The 19505-nt window shown below is 40.5% G+C and overlaps 1 protein-coding gene across 3 annotated transcripts in view; it reads right to left on the bottom strand.

Moving 5' to 3' along the window:
• The window catches only part of FAXC (failed axon connections homolog, metaxin like GST domain containing), a 74255-nt gene that overhangs the window by 29446 nt on the left and 25304 nt on the right, over positions 1 to 19505 (bottom strand). For all 3 annotated transcript variants that reach the window (XM_019743398.3, XM_019743397.3, XM_019743400.3), the window contains one exon: positions 18228 to 18451. In XM_019743398.3, the coding sequence (XP_019598957.1) occupies positions 18228 to 18451 (224 nt within the window). The remainder of the gene's footprint in view (positions 1 to 18227; positions 18452 to 19505) is intronic.

The raw sequence follows: 19505 nt of genomic DNA, 5'->3' as shown, positions 1-19505 counted from the left end.
CAATCTCCCTTATGTAACATCCATGGAAGAATCTCTTCCTAGAATTCAGGACCAAGAAAAAATTTGTCTCAATTGAAGAACTTGTGTGTTTCCTTTTTCTAGAAAGTAACATAAACCTGCCCCATACATTTCCCTTTTCATCTTGGTAACGAAAAAACTCAAGTTAAATTGTGCCCAATTCCAGAAATAAACTCATTCCAAGAACATGATTTTTTTCTAATTGGTTTCTGAAAGTTTTGTATTAATGTTGAATATATTATATTGTCCTGCCTTATATGTGGATTTCCTGAAATTCCTTTTCTAAGTTAGTATTCATTCAGCAAATCATTATTGAGTGCCTACTATCATATTTACCAGGCGTGTTAGGTGCCAGGGTGAGAGGGAAGCCAGTCCCCGGGTAAGACTGAGGGAAGTGGGGGGGGTGGGGGAGAACAGGAAGAGCCGAGACAAGTACAGTGTAGTGCTTCCATGATGGAAGTATGCAGAAAATGAAACAGAATAGGAAAACACTCGGCATAGGTAGCCCCATGGGGTTGGAGGAGGTTGGGGAGAACATTCAGAAAGTTTTTAAGCAAATGGAAATAAGTCTTGAGAATCTGTCAAATCAAGCAGGGCAAGGGAAACAGCTCATATGAAAGCATGAAGCTGCAAAACAGCACAGTGGGCTTCAGGGATCCAAGGGTAACTAGGTGTGGTAGGAATCAAGGTGCGTCTGGGGGAGAAGGAGGAGGTGAGGAGTGAGATGTGAGTAGAATTCAGATTGTGAAGAAAAGGAGTTTGGATTTTAGTCTAAAAGAATTGGGAGCCTAAAGTCCTGATTGACATTTTAGATGAACCACTCTACTGGAATTATAAAGCAAAACTGGAAGTTGGGACACCAGCTAAAAAGCTGTGGCAAAATCCAAACAATAGACACTGGGTGCCTCTGCTATGGCTACGGGGCAGAAAGGAGGGAGGAGATTAAGGAATTGGGTGGAGGGCACCCCGATGATGAATTATCTCCATTCCTTCGGTAAGCAAGCCCTTATTGAGCATCCGGCTCTGAAGACAGACTCTTGGGTCCAAGCTTGACCCCGCCATTCATTAGCTATGTGATCTCTGGTAAGTTAACCACTATGTACCTCAGCTGCCTCATTTACAACCAGGCATAGTAATACCAATGATAATAATAATAAAAATAAAAATACATGCCTCATGTGGCTTTGGTGAGAATGAATGAGAATAGTTTATACTCATTTAATTCTCCAAAACCTTATAAGTATTTTATTATTCCATGAGGAAATACATATATGTACATATTATATAAACATATATAGTAGGTATTTTACATTACATATTACACATATATCATATATGTGTGATACATTATTATATTATATTACATTATATATTAGGTTGGTGCAAAAGTAATTGAAGTTTTTCCAATTATTTTTAACCTTTTAAACCGCAATCACTTTTGCACCTACCTAATACATAATTAATGTATAATATGCATCCTGTATATTATTATGAAAGTATGTATTATATTACCATATGAGGGTATTATATTACTATTTGCAAAGGCACATTGGAAATGCTCCATAAATGTCCACTCTTATCAATATTATTTTGAGTATATGCAAGACACAGCTCTGGGTGCTTGGGATACAGGGACTAACAGAACAAACAAGGTCCTGCTCTCATGGAGTTTACATCACACGGGGAGATGATAAACAAGGCAACCAATCAATCAATAAAAAAAGCATTAGCTGGTGATAAGTTCTATGCAGAGAATTAAAGTAAGGTGATATGATAGAGGGTTACTGACAGCTACGTTAGACTGGGTGGAAAGGGGAGGCCTCTCTGTGGAGGTGATATTTACACAGAGATATGAATGTCAAGAAGGATCTAGCAATGCAAAGATCGTGAGGATAAGAATTTAAGGCAGGGGAAACAGCTACGACAACTGCCCTATGGTCAGAATAAGCTTGGTGGGTTTGTGAAGCAGAGAAGGTGGCTGGCATATTATGAGCAAGGGCTGAGAGTTAAGAAATGAGATTGGAAAGAAGGCAGGGCCCAAGCAGGATAGGGCTTTGAAAGCCCGGTGGAAGATAACCGAGGAGGAGCAATCTAGAATGACTGGTGACATCCACCTTGAATGACTGAATGAAGAATGTGCCATTCACCTGGAGAGGTCACAGAAAGGTATGCTGGTCTGGTGGGAGGATGAGCTGCGTTTGGGAATGTGCTGAATTGGAGGTGGCTATGCGACATCTAAGTGAAAATATAGAAAACAGCTGGATTCAGGAGATGAATAGAGGGCAGGGTATGGAATCCTGGGAACCATCAATAGTTAAGAAATCTGAAAAGGAGCAGGTCAGAGATGGTTACCTGTCAAATAAGTGAAAGGCTAAAAAATATTCAGCAATACCTTCTGGCTTCTGCTAGACCACTTACGTCTGGATGGATCTAAGCTCCACCGTTTATTAGCTGAATGTCCCTGGACAAGTTACCTTCAGGCCTACATTTCCTCAGGGGGTGCCTAGGAATCTGTAAAGTTGAAGATGGGGGACAGAAAGCCTGAATCCTTTGTACTCAACACACCCAAGAAACCTCATTTCCATTAGCCGCACATCAGGGAAGAGAGACTCCTCGAAGTCTCTCCTTTGGGGGAAGCTTCCTACTTCCAAAAGGTCAAAATAAAAAACTGAAATAAATGGCTTTTAAATGAACCTGGTGATAAAGGTGTTATTTATTCTTTCATGAGCAATTCGGGGACAGGGTGGGAATAGGGCCTAGGAGTCAGGATGTGGTGGCTCAAGGAGTAAATGGGGTGCAGGTGAAGAGTGTGGTCATTGCTACCTTTCAAATAAGCTTATGTGTGAAGGGACAGCAAGAGATAGGATAGAATTGTAGGGTTGTTTTTAAAGATGGGGAAGACTTATTACACAGTAAGTAGAAGGAGCCTATAAAGAAATAAGGGTTGAAGACAAGAAAAAGAATTTGAACTCTAGAGAGGAGTGGGTGGAGGGGTTGGGATTCAACAGTGAAGCCGGGGGCTGACCAGGGCTGGCCGGAGCCCTGCTGGAGGAGGAAGGTGAAGGACTGATTCAAGGGATGGAGGGTACTGGGCAAGAGAATAGCTTCCATGATGGATCTTAGGCTTGGCTGAGTGTGAGGAAAGTCAATGTAGGAAGGGGCTAATAAAATGACAGAGTGGGGGCAACACTCGCAAGAAAGAAGCTCAAGGTGTGGAAGCAGTGAGTGGTCAAGCATGGGAGTGAGCTAACAGGCAGCACGCTGGCTGGCTGAGGTCCTGGTCAGAAGTCGGACAGTCCCAGGTGCTTTCTGAGTTCAGAGCTGCCCTATGGCAGAAGACAGCACAATGGAAGGAGCAGAGGTCACTGTAGGGTTGGGGTTCAGAGCTGTGAGGTATTGGCCAAAAGGTCCACACAAGCACTGTGGATGCCTACAGTGGGGTCAGGTCTGAAGAGGACGACCAAGAGTCAGACTGTCCATCCACATAAATCTTAAAGATTCCAAGTAAGACAGAAAATATTTGACTCAGACATCACTTAGACTATATCACTGAGATATAACTAGATCAATTACCTTTTAAAGACAATCTCAAGATTTGATAGAAAAAATGGATAATACATTAAGTCAGTTGTTTGGTCCTCAATGAACCCAACAGCATATTTATTTAAATGATTAGATTTGTATTAAAAAGACTATAATCGACATTTAAAACTTGAAAAGAATTTTGATAGAAAAATGGATAAAGGATTGGAACAACTAATTCACATAAGAGACATAATTAGGAAAAATCAAAAGAAAAAAATGTTTCTTACAAGTGATTAAAGAATCAGAAAACAGAATAACCTTAAAATAATAGCTTATAATGAATAAAGTGATAAACCATTTTTCAGTAATAAGACCTGTTACTGGTAAGCCTTCAGTGAAACTGGTACCTCAGTTTTTTATGGAAATCTCTACTTCTCTTTTGGAAAACACTATGGCAATGACTAAGAACAGGCCTAACAATGTTCACAATCATTCACCCAGTAATTTCACTCCAATAAGTTTATCTCAAGTAAAGAATTCCTCAGATGTAAATCATGAAGATATTTAATTTAGAATTATCTATAAAAAAGAATAGGGCCAAATTTAAGGGAATTAATACTTTCCAACACAATAAAATATTATGCATCTATTAGAGGAGACAAATTTTTTAAAGATGCCAAACAGAAAAGTGTTTAGAGTTTGCTTTAAAAAATGAACAGAATACAAAGAGATGTGTACCTCAGAAACTAAATTTCAGTGAAAATATGCATGTGGAAGATACAGGGAAACAGAAAATAGTTACTGAGTTAGGTGATAGAATGATGGGAGATATCTAAATTCTTTTCAGTTTTTAAATGTTGATTATAGTCTTTTTAATACAAATTGAATCATTTAAATAAGGAAAATATGCTGTTGGGTTCATCAAGGACCAAACAACTGACTTAATGTATTAGGATATGTCAGGTCATTATTTATCTATAATTCCTCCCTGAGCTAGGCAATGAATTTTATCCCAACAAATCAGCCAACAGAACACAAATGGAGAGGGCTTCCATACCTGGCAACACCAAGAAAGCACTGAGCCTTCTCACTCTAGATTATTCTAATACATAGACACCTAAAGGATATGTACTGATAAAGATTTAAAAACCTATTGTCTTGCGAAAAAAAAAAAAAAAAGAGAGAGAGAGAAAAAACCTATTGTCTACATGGTGCTATCCTGTGAATTTTTCTTTCTTTTCTTTTCTTTTTTTTTTTTTAAGTAAATTTATTGGGGTGACAATGGTTAGTAAAATTACATAGGTTTCAAGTCAAACCCACAATGAGATACCACCTCACACCTGCTAGATTGGTTATCATCAAGACAAATAATAACAAGTGTCGGAGAGGCTGTGGAGAAAAAGGAACTTCCTTTTATTCTAATCATTCAGAAATTGGAACCCTGAAAATGTAAACACAAAGTCAAAGTCACTATTCTCAGAGGAAGAAACAGCTAGAATACCCCCAGGATAAAGTGGAAACCAGATCACTTCTGTCAGAATTATACCAACCAATTTGTGTTATTAAATAAGCCACAAAGATTTGAAGAACTCCGTACTGATTAGCATTTTATTCAACTTAAAGTAACTTTTATTTTTGTATAAATAATCAACATTTTTACCAATTGAGAGAGCAACAATGAAATTGGAAAAGAAATGAGCCACAACTGGCCCACAACTGCCTAGTCCCCATAAGGCTACAAACACTTTATAAGAGCAGGTCCTAGCCCCACCAATCCATGGCTACATGAGGATATCCAGGTCCCCAGGCCATCCATTCCTCCCAGGGAAATCTGGAATGGAGAGGATGCTTGAAAAGAAGAGTTGGTGCTTTCTGCGTATCTGATCTAATGGTCCTCCATTAGTGAGCAGCGAGCAATTTAGAGTTACTGAACAACACGTAAAGACCTTGCGGAGTAAATCACTTCCACCTCAGCCGGTGAGTACAGGACTCCAGTACGGAACTGTAGAAAGCCTAGGCTCTCACCAGAACCCAATCAATAGAGGTAAAAATAGAATTTATGGTTTCCTAGTCAAATTATTCCATCCTTGTATGTGATTTTAACAAACCACCAATGCAAACACACAGAAGTTGTACTGGAGCAAAAGAAGAGTTGTCGTTAGCTGAGCAGCCTGAGACCCAGGCCCGGCCTCTCTGACTCTCACGTGACGTTCTCATCCATAAATTCACTAGCTCTCAGGGTTGCTGTGAGACTGCAACATCTCAAGATGCTGTTAAAAATAGAGTTTAAACATTATCCACACAAAATATCTGCAGTCGACATACTAGGGTTTTTGACATGGAAAGAAAGAAGGACTGGGCTAAGTACCACACAGACAGACGCAACCAGAGTCACCCTCTTGACAAAACTGTGAAGTTGGCCCGGTTTGTTCTGAATCTTATCACCTCCTTAATAAAAGACTACAATTTTCTCCCTTTCATACCTGCCCAAACCAAGGAACTGTCTCCTCTTGTGGCCCCTTCCATGGCTCTTCACACACACTGTCCTCCTCCCAGCACCCAGGCCGGCTCTTCCATCCTCACCCCCTGCCCTATGTTGATTACAAACATATTCAAATCACCTGCTGAGTTTAAAACCTACGTTTCCCCAGGCTCCTCTCCCAGAGACTCTGAGTTATTCGGCCTGCCATAGGACCTGTGCAGTTGTGTTTAAAAGGTGCCAAGGTGATTCTAATGAGCAATCAGGGCTGAGAACCATTGTTTATAGACAGGGATTTTGGAAAGGGCTTAGAACCTGCATTAAGAAATACTGCTTTGAGGTTCCAGAACATTACTGATAGTGTTTATTATTTTCTTCTTTTATCTATGGATTTTCTCTTTCTAGCTAGGTTGACACGCATAATTACTTCTATGTCATTCGTTATTCTCTTCCTCTGCCCTCTGTTCACAGTTATTCAACATAAGCTAAGTGTGCTAAAATGTGCATATAGAACCTACTGTTTCTCATCCTTTTCTACTGCCCAGTCCTGAAGGCTTTCTGTCACTTTCACTGGGATCATGGTGTGTGGCTGCTGTGTTGCAGGTGGCTGCCAGCCTAGGCCTGAGTACCTAATGTGAATGCAGAGCTGTTTGCAAGATGTAATTTAACAGGGTAGGAAGCGTGGCTATTAAAATAGCCTATTCCCAAGCTCTCTTCAATACACAACAACTTTGCTAGTGTCCAAAGCCTGTGAGTAAAAATCACTTTAAAAGAAGTGGAAGATTAGAAGAGAGGTTTACTGGAAACCAACTACTGCTCAAAAAGTAGATTTAATTACAAGAGATATAGAGTAAACCCAGATGGTTTAAAGCACCGTGCCTTCAGAAGACATGAGCAGCCGCCTAAACATAAAGCACAATCCAAGACATCAACCAAAAATGAATGAATGACTTTCCACTTTGGCCTCAGCCCATGTTTTATAACTTGGAAAACTGTCTTTGCTCCTCTCTAGAGAATGAATATAAAACCATGATACCATCAGAACTGGAAGGACTCCCAGAGACCATCTCTAGTCAAACATCTCATCATTTATAAAAAGACTCCTCAGCCATCCTGATGGTGGTCATCAACCTCACCTGGGGGTAATTCCAAAGCAGCCCGCTCTGACCACACCACAAGACAAGCCCTTCTGATCTTGGACAGGTCTGTTTTAAAGTGCTGCCTTACCGTGAGTTGTAATCTGTTGTCATTTCCCCACATACACACCCCGCCCTCCTCTAGTCCTCTCCTCTCCTCAGAGATGTTCATCATCTGTAGCAACACCTAAGTCGCTGCCCACTTCCCAGATTTGAAGAAAAACTAGTATATGACCTGTACACCTTCACCGCTCCAGACTCTCCACCCCCAGAATCCTCAAATTCTTCACATAAAACTATTATTGTGAGGGGCAGCCGGATGGCTCAGTTGGTTAGAGCACGAGCTCTTGACAACAAGGTTGCCGGTTCGATTCCTGCATGGGATGGGGGGCTGCACCCCCTGCAACTAGGATTGAAAGAGGCAACTGGACTTGGAGCTGAGCTGTGCCCTCCACAACTAGATTGAAGGACAACGACTGATGGGTCCTGGAAAAACACACTGTTCACCAATATTCCCCAATAAAAATTAAAAAAAAAAAACTATTGTGAGACCAACAACCTTCCTAACCACCCTTCTCTGGATACGCCCTAGTTTAGCCAAGTTCCTTTTAAAAGATGGATCCCAGAAGTGAATGTGGCCCTCCTTTGTTCAACAAACACTTGTTGGATGCCCAAGGTGTGCCAGGCATTTGGTCAGGTCCTAGAGACAGAAATGAACCCACTAGGCCTGGCACAAAGTCCAGCTAAGGAGCCAGTCAAACCAAATCACTGAGCGAAGGTGCAGGGACTGCTCTGAGGAAGAAAACACCAGGTGCCTGGGAGCATGGGGCAGGTTTGCCTGACCCACTATGGGAGAAAGTTCCAGAAAAGTATCCTTCAGGATATAACTTTGAAGCTGAGACACTATGTTCTTTTTAAACAGGCTAGGTTTTTATTAGCTTCTTTGGCAGCCCATCGCACTGGTGACATACTGAGATTAAAATCTACTAAAATCCTGAAGCCTTTTTTCACATGTCTCTCCCTACTCTATATTTGTACAATTCAATTTGGGGACCTAAGTACAGAATCAGACATTTATCCCTATCAGGTTTCTTGTTGTTAAGATTGAAAGCTTTGATTCCTGATTTTCCTGTCCAATGTTTTAGTTATCCTTCAACCTAGAGTCATTCAAAAACTATTAAGCATGCCTTTGAAGTTGTCAACAGGTCGTTAAGAAAAGTCAAGAGCTGAGTCCCTGGAGAACTCTTTTCAGGTTATATCAATCTGTGTGAGGATACAATTACTCAACCAGCCACAAATCCACCACAATTAATCCAGGGGCTTTCCAACTTTTTTCTTCCGTAGGGGAATTTCTCTGTCAAACAAAATGCAGCAGATTTCCAGTACAGAAACAGACAACAAAGGAGCTGCTCTAGGTGAAGCAGGGGTGGAAAGAGTCACTCTTCCCCCCCCAGACCACTCAAGAAACCTTAGCGGCAGCACACATCCATGAAGCCCCCCATTGAAAACAAGCCATCTTTCCCACAAGAATATCATGAGAGATGGTATCCAATGGTTTGAAGAACTCAAGAGATAGTCCATCCAACCAGTAAGTCCAGCAAGTCAAGAAGACACAGTGGTCACTTTTTGGTCTGATTTATTCACAATGAACCAATGATAGTGCTTCCTGAAAACTAACCATCTATTTAATATTGCATTCTAGTATTCTATTTCACGATTAGAATCTACTTCCCCCTTCCCTTTTAGAAATAGGAACAGCTTCCTATCTCCATCTTGTCATTTTCCCTATTCTCCCCATTTCTGAAAGATTACAATCAGAGTTCCAAGATCATATTGGTAATGTTTCACATCCTAGGACATTGTTTGGGCCTAGAAACCTGAGTACTGCTAGATTGTAAGCTTCTTGAAGGAAGAAACCATTCTTATTGATCTTTGTTTCTCAAGAGCCTAACATAGCACCTGGTGTATAACTACCATGTTTCCCCCAAAAAAAGAGCTAGGCCAACAATCAGCTCTAACGCATCTTTTAGAGCAAAAATTAATATAAGACCCGGTGTTATGTTATGTTATGTTATGTTATGTTATGTTATGTTATGTTATGTTATGTTATGTTATATTATAAGACCTGGTCTTATAGTAAAACAAGACCGGGTCTTATATTAATTTTTGCTCCAAAAGACACATGAGAGCTGATTGTCCGGCTATGTCTTATTTTCGGGAAAACACGGTAATACAAAAATAATGTTTAATAGGTTGCTTGTTAGTCTGGTAGTTGTTTTAAAGATACTGAAGTCCTCTCTTTCAACCTTCTCACCTAGTTTGTATTTTAATTCTTACCTATATAGAAGCAAATTTTGAGTTTGGTGTTTTGACCTTCTCCTTATTGTCACTTAACTTTGTACCCTTAAAAAAAAAAACCTTAGCTGTCCCAAGCTGTCTTACAAACCACAAACCTCAGTCCGTTGGACTCCATCCTCCTGACACCACCACTCACTGCTTAGCTCTTTAGAGCATCCTTTGCAGTGATAATAATTTCTTTAGGTATGTCTGTGACCAAAGAGAACTGATAAAATGATATCACTCATTCTCAAGAGAAATGAAAATTACAAACGAGCCACAAGTTGGCACCTAAAGATATACCAATTTATGTGTTCTGCCACAGCTAAACCTTCAGACCACCCCACCCCCACCCCACGCCACCCCTGCCCTCAGCTGAAAGATGCTGATGTTGTCAAGATAGGGAGGGGAGGGGAGGGTGGGGAAAGACAGAGCAGCAGGTGCCTAAAGTAACAAGTTTCCCGTTACCATCCCAAACAAAAACCAGGGACTCCGGACAAAAAATCCATACTATTAATAATTGTAAGATTCCAAAGTTTCAGTATTATAATCCTCTTCATAAATAAATCTTTGTCATAATTTTCTTAGGAAAAAAATCCTAAAGATTGAATTATTTAATAAACAAATAAATGTGTAAAATTTTATGACTCTTCTAACTGTGGAACTCAACTTCAGAAAATATGTACTAGTTTTTATTCCTACCAGCAGAGTATGTCAGTGCCTCCTCCATACCACTGCCAAGACTTCACGTCAAAAAAAAAAACACTTTGCCAATTTGATTGACAGATTGGTACCTCATTTTTTAATTGCATTGCTCTGATTACTAAAAAACTTGAACGTTTTTCATGTAGTTATTCATCATTTGTATTGTTTTTGTAAATTACCTTTTTATGTCTTTTGCCCAATTTTCCCCTTCAGGTATTCACTTTTCTTATTGATTTGTAGAAGCTTTTCATATATTTAGTAATATATCACATGTTGCAAACATTTTTCCAACTTACCATTTCCATTTTAACTTTATTTATGGTGATTTTTCACATACAGGAGGTCTGTTTTATTTTTCTCATGTAATCTAGCAATTCAACTTTTCATTTATAGTTTCTTCCTTTGGTTCTATGTTCAGAAAAACTTTCCCAAGTTCAAGATTAATAAGATTCCTATATTTTATCCTGACACCTTTCTGGTTGTACTTTTCACATTTAAATGCTTAATCCATTTGCAGTTGATTCGGGTGTATGACATAAAGTCAGGGTTATACTTATTTTGTTCCGAATGGTTAGCCAGCTGTCCCAACACCATTTACTGAATTAATGTGTCTTTTCTCCATTGATTTGAAAGGCTGCCTTTATCATGTACTCTATCTCCACTCATGTATCTGTCTTGCAGGGATATCAAACTCAGCATACCCACAACGAAATTCATCGTCTTCCCCTTTTCTCCAGTATTCTCCAACTCTGTGAATGATGGTTGTGTTTACTATGTTTTCATGTCAATAACTTAGTTTTTCCTTACCCCTGCCCTCTCCGTCACCTCTCTCTCTACACACACACAGACACACACACACACACACACACACACACACCAAATTTTCGTCAATTTTGTCTCTAAAATATAGCTCTAATCCATCATTTTATGCCCAATGCTATCACTATAGCTGTAGTCCACAACGCCATCTTATCTTTCCTGGACTGCTGCAACCTCCTCACCTGAGCCCCCAAATCCACTCTTGGCCCCTCCAGCACATTCAGTATAAACAAGGTCATGCCACTTCCTTATTTTCGATCTCTGATGGCTTCCATTGCTCTTAGAACAAAGCCTAAAATTATTTCGGCCTGTGTGATCTAGCTGCTGCCGACCTCCATCTTAGGCCACACCTCAGCCTTCGCACAATTTCCAGACATTGGCCATCTTTTCGTTCAATGAAGGCTCCCAGCTGCTTTTCAGCTCAGAGCCTTCACATGTGATGTTCCTTCTATGCTCCATGCTAATCTTCTCCCTGTGGCACCCAGTTGCCCTTCCCCACACACGTGCCTGCATAACTCCAGCCTATCTTTCAGAGCCCAGCTTACATGTCATACACTCGAAGAAGCCTTCAGCCACCCACCTGACCTTATTAGTTTTCCCTGCAAAAAAGCCCTCATTGCACCTAGTTCTTCTCCAGTGCGGCACTTCCCTTACGTGTTGCTATGTAGTATAAATACTTACAACATCTCCCCCAGGTGGCAGCTCTAGTTGCTCAGGGTTGTGCCCAACTTGTTCATCTCAGTCTCTTCAGCCCCTCACAGACAGCCCGGCACACCTTTGTGTGTTGATCATACAGTCAGACTCATAGTGTCCTCAGTCAAAGGTACTGCCCTTCTGTCTGAATTCCAATTACTACAAGTATACTCTTTCTCCCAAGTCTCTAGCCATGGCTAAGAAGAACATTCTTTGACAGGAAATTGCAGGTTCCACCTGGAGAATCCATCACTGTTTCTGATTCTGCCCCTTAAATGCATTCACACATTTCAACTTTTTGCTTAGAAAGTACTCCCAGATGCACAGGTCGTGGAGTACAGGATTTGCTGTCTGCTAAATGTGTCCTCCTGGCATTCATTCGTTCTTTCCATCATTCATCCAACAGATATTTATTGCTCACCAATGGTGCACCCCTGAGCCTTATAACTGGAACTGTATTTTTATGATTCTCCTCCTATAAAATTATCTCTCGCAAACCAACTCTATTTACCAATCATTCATTTGCTTTTCCCATGAGATAATTTCTGTGTCACCACACAGTATATAGCAGTCCAATTAAAAGCCAAGAAACATTAGATTTGAGTAGTCTGTGCTGCTTTACCACAATCAGTTACACGAGGTCTGACAATTAAGTTCCCGAACTCATCCTAGAAAAAGTGCTACATACCTCATTGCTGAATATCACTACGGTCACCTTCGAAGTACTCCCCTTGGGATACTATGCACCAAGGCCAGCACCTAGCCCACCCTTCAAAGCAATTTTGGAACTTTTTTTCTGGAATGGCCATCAGAGTTGCCATCACATTACCCTTGATGCCCTAAACGTCATTAAAATGTCTTCCTTTCAATATTTCCTTTATCTTCAGGTAAAGAAAGAAGTCATTGGGGGCGAGATCAAGTGAGTAGGGAGGGTGTTCCAATACAGTTATTTGTTTACTGGCTAAAAACTCCCTCACAGACAGTGCATTGTGAGCTGGTGCGTTGTCGTGATGCAAGAGCCATGAATTGTTGGTGAAAAGTTCAGGTCGTCTACCTTTTTCACGCAGCCTTTTCAGCACTTCCAAATAGTAAACTTGGTTAACTGTTTGTCCAGTTCGTACAAATTCATAATGAATAATCCCTCTGATATAAAAAAAGGTTAGCAACATTGTTGTAACAAGTTCACGAACTTAATTGTCAGGCCCATGCACAGCTTCCTAAGACTCCCTGGTAACACTCTGAACTATCACCCGCAGCAAGTTACCCATAGGGATCAGTAGAGAAGAGAAGAAACGCAGGCCCAGCAGCAATCCGCCCCAACCCACACACAGGGGTTGCTACCTCAACTTTCCTTAATAAATCTTAGCTCTGGTCAACTTTATGAACGCTGCTTTCCAAAAGCATCAAAATGCAATCTTGTGTTGTTCCTGGGAGAAGTTTGAGAACCACAAGACAAGGAGTATAAACCTTCCTAAAGGGTGTGCAACAACCCAAGGCACATTCCCCAAAGAGGGTAGGCAGCCCCCGTGCGACCACAGCTCCCCCTAATCCTTTTCTTCCTGGAGCCGAGCTTCTTCCTTTGGAGTCCCAGCTCACCGAGACCAGCTCTCTCTTCTCCTGCAATGCCAGAGTAAGGGGGTTTACAAAGTGGCACCCTGCCTGCCTTTCAAAGATTTCTTATCTAGACAATCCAGGCATAATTGCAACCGTATCCTCTTTACCTATTCCTTGACACATACCCTCCCTGAGTTCCGACATACTCTGCCAGTCCATGTGTGTCCTGAGCCACGTCACCACTTCTGCCCCCAGTGATGCCCAGTCTGGAAGTATGGAACCCCAAAGGCATTTTTGGTTAAGAGTGGGCTAGAGATTTTCTATTATCACAAAAGCTTATTTTAATCTTCCATATATTATTTAAAAACTAAGTGATCAGTGAAATATCTATTACTTTAAACAACAAAATTACTTATTTAATTAAATAGCAGAAGACACTCATTCTGGAAAACTACACCACATTGTTACTACATGTGCTAAGGGTGACATGAAGCATGTATGGCAAGTGACTCATTTTAATGCCTTTGAAAGGAAGCAGTACTTTGCATCCCTTTACTCTTTATTCAATATTCAAGATCACACACTGATGTTTCTTAAAATAACCAATAAATTTGGCTCGTTGACATGTGCCAACACAGTGTCAATAAGGATTCTGAAAAATAAACACTTCCCAAGCCATTTTTATGTCTTAATAAAAGGCTTCAGACTGGGGGGGGGGGGGGGGGCGTAAAGGGGGAGGAAGTGCTTTACATTTTTTATTAGTCAAGTATAGTTGGCTGGCAATCAGCTTGTTTTTCTCACTTCCATTAACATATTCCACTTTATTACTTGGCTCTTTCAATAGCAGCTCCTAAAAAGAGATCATTTCTCCTCAAGTACTTATGCACTTCTGCCTGGAGTTTTAACACATTTCTTTGTTGGGGAGCCAGCCTGCTAAGAAAGGGTATGACTCCAACTTACAAAGCCCAGGAAATCTAAATCAATGAGAACACTCCATATTTAATTCTGTACTCAGCATCCAGGAGCAACATTATAAAATATATTTAAAAATTACTTCAGAAACTACATTTTAACTTACCAGTTACAGTTCTGGCAACCTTAGAAAATGCTCCAAAAGGAGTCAGTCATCTTGACGTAACACAACTCCACTTTAAGTCACAATTCATGAGGAACTTCAGGGTAGTTGAGCCAGAAATAGCAGGGATCTGACTCCTGGCTCCAATGTTTACTGCTTGTGTGACTATGGGCAAGTCACTTAACCTTTCTGCGCCTCAGTTTCCTCATCTGACAAATGGGTGGTGTTACTTTGACTTTGTACTGGATTCCATCTTCTATTCTTATATTAAGCTCATATGTAATGGCCAAAGTTGGGGATTTCTGTGCTAACATGGGACACAACTATGTATTTCTTATTTTCATTCTGTCTTATTTTCCTTCTGCTTCAAGATCATACCTATAGACTCAGGATTAATAATAGAACAGAAATATAAAAGAGGCAGAAGGAAAGTAGAGTTTTGGCTGATGGGTCTTATGTAAGTTTTTTTATAGCATCAAGTGTGATACCAGGAGCACAGAATTGCATGGTATAGAATACTTAATAATAGAAAATATTTGCAGTGTATTAAATGGGGGAAAGACAAGTTGGAAAATTGTGTGTGTCTGTGTACAAATACATATGTATGATTCAAAATTTTGCATAAAAATATCGGAAAGATATGGTAACTGTGGTTAGTAATAGGTTATAAGGTTAGAGTGACATTTCCCTTCTCTGTGCTTTTCTGAACCTTCCCAAATTTCTACAATTAACTAATACATTTAAAATCAGAAAAAAGTTTTTTTCACAAAGATATTTTTCCTGGAAAACAACGTTCCTAATGTAATTGCAGACATAAAATCTGTGAAACTGACAGTGATAATGATAATAGTTATACTTATTTGGCATTTATGATGTGCCAGTCATTATAGTAAGTAAATTACATAAATTCCCATTTAGTCTTCACACTCTATGATGCAGGTATTATTCTGACCCCATTTTGCAGATGAAAAAAACTCAAGTTATTCATGTGAAGTCAGACAGCTGGTATCTTGTGGGGCCCAAAGTATGAACCCAGAGGATCTGAGTCCAGAACTCGGTCTCGCATGTGCTGGCCACTAGGCTTCCTGCCTCCATCCATGCTGCTTTCCAAAAACCTAATCTTTTTCTTTTTGTTCTTGATCTTTACATCCTCGATGCTCTTTTTGACTCTCACCCTTTTGGGAGAGGGATGAAAATAGACAGTGTGTGCACTTTTTGCATTGTAGTAAAAATCAGCCATTCACTACACACATGGTATCTCTGTTTTAAACCCACACACGTCCCAAATGGGAGGTGGGAACATGCAGAACCAAATAGGGGCTAGCACTGACCATGGGGCAAACCCAAACCCTGCCCACCCCTGATAGGCTCTCACAGCACCACGAACCTCTCCTTCCTGACCCTTGTTATAGTTAGTTGTATTTTACATCTGCTCGTTATCTGATTGCTTATTACATGCCTGGTACTATTCTGAGCACTTTACATGTATTACTTTTCTTCTCACCATTGTTGTCACCACTATATACATAAGGAAACTGAGGCCTAGAGAAGTTTAGAAACTTGACCAAGGTCGCAGAGCTAGTGAGTGATGGAGCTGGGGTTTGACTCTGGCTCCAGAGTCATTTCTCTCGAATGAATGAATACATGAATGAATGAAGGTATATTCTCCATTTTCTAAAAAATAAATAAATAAACAGAAAAACCTATCTCTTATTAGGATTAATTTCATTTCTGTAGGTCCTGAATATTTCTCATAAATCATATTTCTAATATTTTTAAAATTTTTATTGCTATTATGAATGGGATTTTTAAATTCTATTTCTGACTTGCTATTTGGGATGCTCAAGAAAATTGTAGATACTACAATATGTTTGTAACGTTTGTAAATTTATTCCCTCATTAACTGTAATAACTTTAGTTGATCTGTCATTATTTTAGCTACATCATCTCTTAATTTCCATAAATAATCATTTTGTCTGCTGCTTCCAACATGGAGATACCATCTTTTCTCATGTTGTCCAACTACATGATGAGGCCTCCCAGAACTACATTAAATAACAGTGAGAGCAGGCATCCTTGTCTTGTATTTTACTGGAGACGCTCCTAGTAACTCAACATTAACAATGATACTGGCTATGGGCTTAATCCTTTCATCATGTTAAGAAACTGGTCCTCGAGTCTCTTTTACGAAGAGTTTTTATCAGGAACGGATACTGAATTTCATCATCAATTGTCTTTTCAGTGCTTAGGTAATTATGATTTTCCTCCTAGCTATTTAAAACAAATATTATTAATGTCTTTTATATCATCATATCATATTTTCTATTCCATTTCTACTTGGTCTGACTGTAAAGATGTTTTTAATATGCCAAAATTAAAATTTAATTTTAATTTTAATTTTGTTTAAATTAATTTATTTTAATTTGAATATAATTAGAATTTTTAAAACTATATCCATAATACTGACTGCCTGTCTTCAGTCTCTTTACCGCCTATACCTCAGGCCCAGTCCATCCCGTGTGACACCAACAGAGCCACTTTCTAAACCACAAATATGGCTCTTTCTCTTTTATACTCAGAAATCTACAACATCTCTATGTTTTCTGTATGATAAATCACGTACCTCTTAGCATAATTATGACCCCTTATAATATGGCCCGCAACTACCTTTCAATTTTCATTTCAACCACTTGGATTACAAAATACCCCTCATTCGTGACTCCTTTGCTCATTATTTTCCTGGAAGCTCCTCCCTTATTTTCTTCATTAGGACAACTGTTTACTTTCTTGGGCCAACATGACTGCCACCTCTTCTATGGCCCTCCCCAGTTCTCCCCACCATTTCATCCCTGCTTCTGCTCTGTCCCCAGAGAACCAGGTGCAGACTTCTGTCAGGGGGCTTGTCACAGTCCTACTTGTGCACGGTTACTCCTGTAGAGCAGGGGCCAGCAAGCTTCTATGGAGGGTCAGATGGCAAACATTTTAGGACTTCCATTTGATCTCTGTTGCATTTTTGTCTTTACGTTTTAATAATGTAAAAACCATTCTTAGCCCATAGGCCATTAAAAACACACACACAGGCCACCAGCTATGAGCCACAATTTGCCTACTCCTAGTTTAGAGGCTCATCTCTCCCACTGGACTGTAAGCTACCTGAGAGTGGGGACGATCTCTAATGCATCTTTGTATCCCCAGCTCCTGGCTGAGAGCTGGATGTGCTGTCCAGCTCTCCCCCAGCAGGCGCGGGTTCAGGGAAGGACTTCAGGTCCTAAGCCAGTCAGAGTGGGTGACTTTGCAGGGGTCAGGTTAAACTCAGCCTAGCCCCCAGTTCCTGGGGCACCAGGTGGGTTTCAACAAAACAAATCCCAAAGCCCACTTCCTAGAGGAAGTGAGGTACCTAATGTGCTCCACGATGGAGATGGGGGCACCAAGAGAGGGGCAGTGCAAACCCACCTTCCCTAAACAAGATCAGCAGCCCCGACAAACTAGGTCGTATGACTAGTCACATAGAGGACACGGCTCCCTATATGTTAGCTGTCCCCAGGAGAGGCCACCTAAATTTAAATGATGTGTATGAGTTGTCACAGCTAAGACTCAAGCTCTGCCCAGGACAGAATCACATCAGCCCGTCCACCTGCAGCCAACCAGGTAAACGAGGCACGTCACTCTACTCTCAGCCTCATCACCTGCCCATGGACACATGTGGCTCTGTGCTTCTCTCTGAAGGGCTTCCCAAGCAAATTAAACCCATGGTGGGACTGCAACCTACACGTGGAAGCAAAAAAGCCAACCAAAATAAAACTTTAAGTCAGTAAACTAACAACGCTTTACTAATCATGCAAAAAGTAAGGATGGAAAATATAGAATAGAAGGCGTGGTACATTACCCAAAAGCCCTGCTAAAGACCGCATGTCCTTCTCCATCAGCATGTAAATCTCTTCCTCTGAGAAGCGGCCAATGCCGTGGCCGTGCATCTCGCGTTTCACAATTCCTTTTGTTATGTGGCACACGATCCACCTCAGCAGGTTGCTGAAGGGACCACCACCACTAAGAGAGAGCATCTTCCGGGTCTCATTGAGATTGTCCACCCACTGGCAATAAGCTAATGTCCTGGAATTGTGTGGAAACAAGTTACTACTGTGCATTAAATACATTATCAGCTCCACAGGATCAGTTTCCAATGAGTGGTGCAGAATTTAGCACACTCTAGAGGAACTGAATCATTGCAGCTTTTATACAAAAGCAGTCTGCATGGCAGATATTACAACAGGCTATGGTCCATGCCTAGACTTAAGGCCTGTGAGAGACACAGTAACAAATCCAGATAACCATGCCATGCTACAATTCCAACAAACCTCTCCTGGTTCCCACCCTCAGACCCTCCCCCTCTCCCACCGCCCAAGGCCATGCTTCTGCATTCTCTTAGGCAACCCACAGAAAACAAGTAGAAAGGCTTTCAGATAGAATAGTATGTACACAAAGAGGCATCGGGGAAGAGGTGGCAGTGCCCAGGATGCTGACTTCATTCTCTTTCTTAACCAAAGCAATGGTTATACAGGTATACGTTCTGTGTTCATTAATTGAGCTGCATATTTTTGTTTTGTACAGTTTGTGTATGCATTTTATGTTTCATAATATAAAAGGACTTTTGTAAAAAAAAAAAAAATCCTTTTGCCTTTATGGCAGAGTTAGGGAGTAGGTATACCTGTCCATGTTTATTATAAACTATACAAACGTTAACGACTTGCTTTCCAGAGAGTCAGCTCTCTGCTTCTGCCTGTTCTCCAGGACTTCAAAGTGAATATAAATACCAAAGGAATTTGGTAGAATCATTTTCCCCATCTGGGTGGTGCTTGTGGCAAATTCAACCACCCAGATGTTCCCACGGTTAACTGTATGGACAGTTAAGCAGCTATTTATTGTTCATGTGTTACACTGTCAGCAATACCCAGGCCTTTGCTGGTTTTGTTCTCTGAACCTGGGCAACTGCAGGAATATTTTTTTTATGGTTGATATTGCTGAGTGTTGGTAGACAGAAATTAAAAGGGTTTCCTACTGAAGGCTGAGAAAAATGTAGCAGGCGTACAGTCATAATATAGTTTTTCCTCATAATGAGCAACAAAAGATACCAGAGGCCCCCAAAAATTGTATACAAGTGGACACT

The sequence above is a fragment of the Rhinolophus sinicus genome, chromosome 2 (genome assembly GCF_057876585.1).
Source record: "Rhinolophus sinicus isolate RSI-liver-muscle chromosome 2, RSI-T2T, whole genome shotgun sequence".
NCBI classification, from domain to species: Eukaryota; Metazoa; Chordata; class Mammalia; order Chiroptera; family Rhinolophidae; genus Rhinolophus; species Rhinolophus sinicus.
The sequence above is the reverse complement of the archived record's forward strand: the minus strand, read 5'-3'. Positions and strand labels throughout refer to the sequence as shown.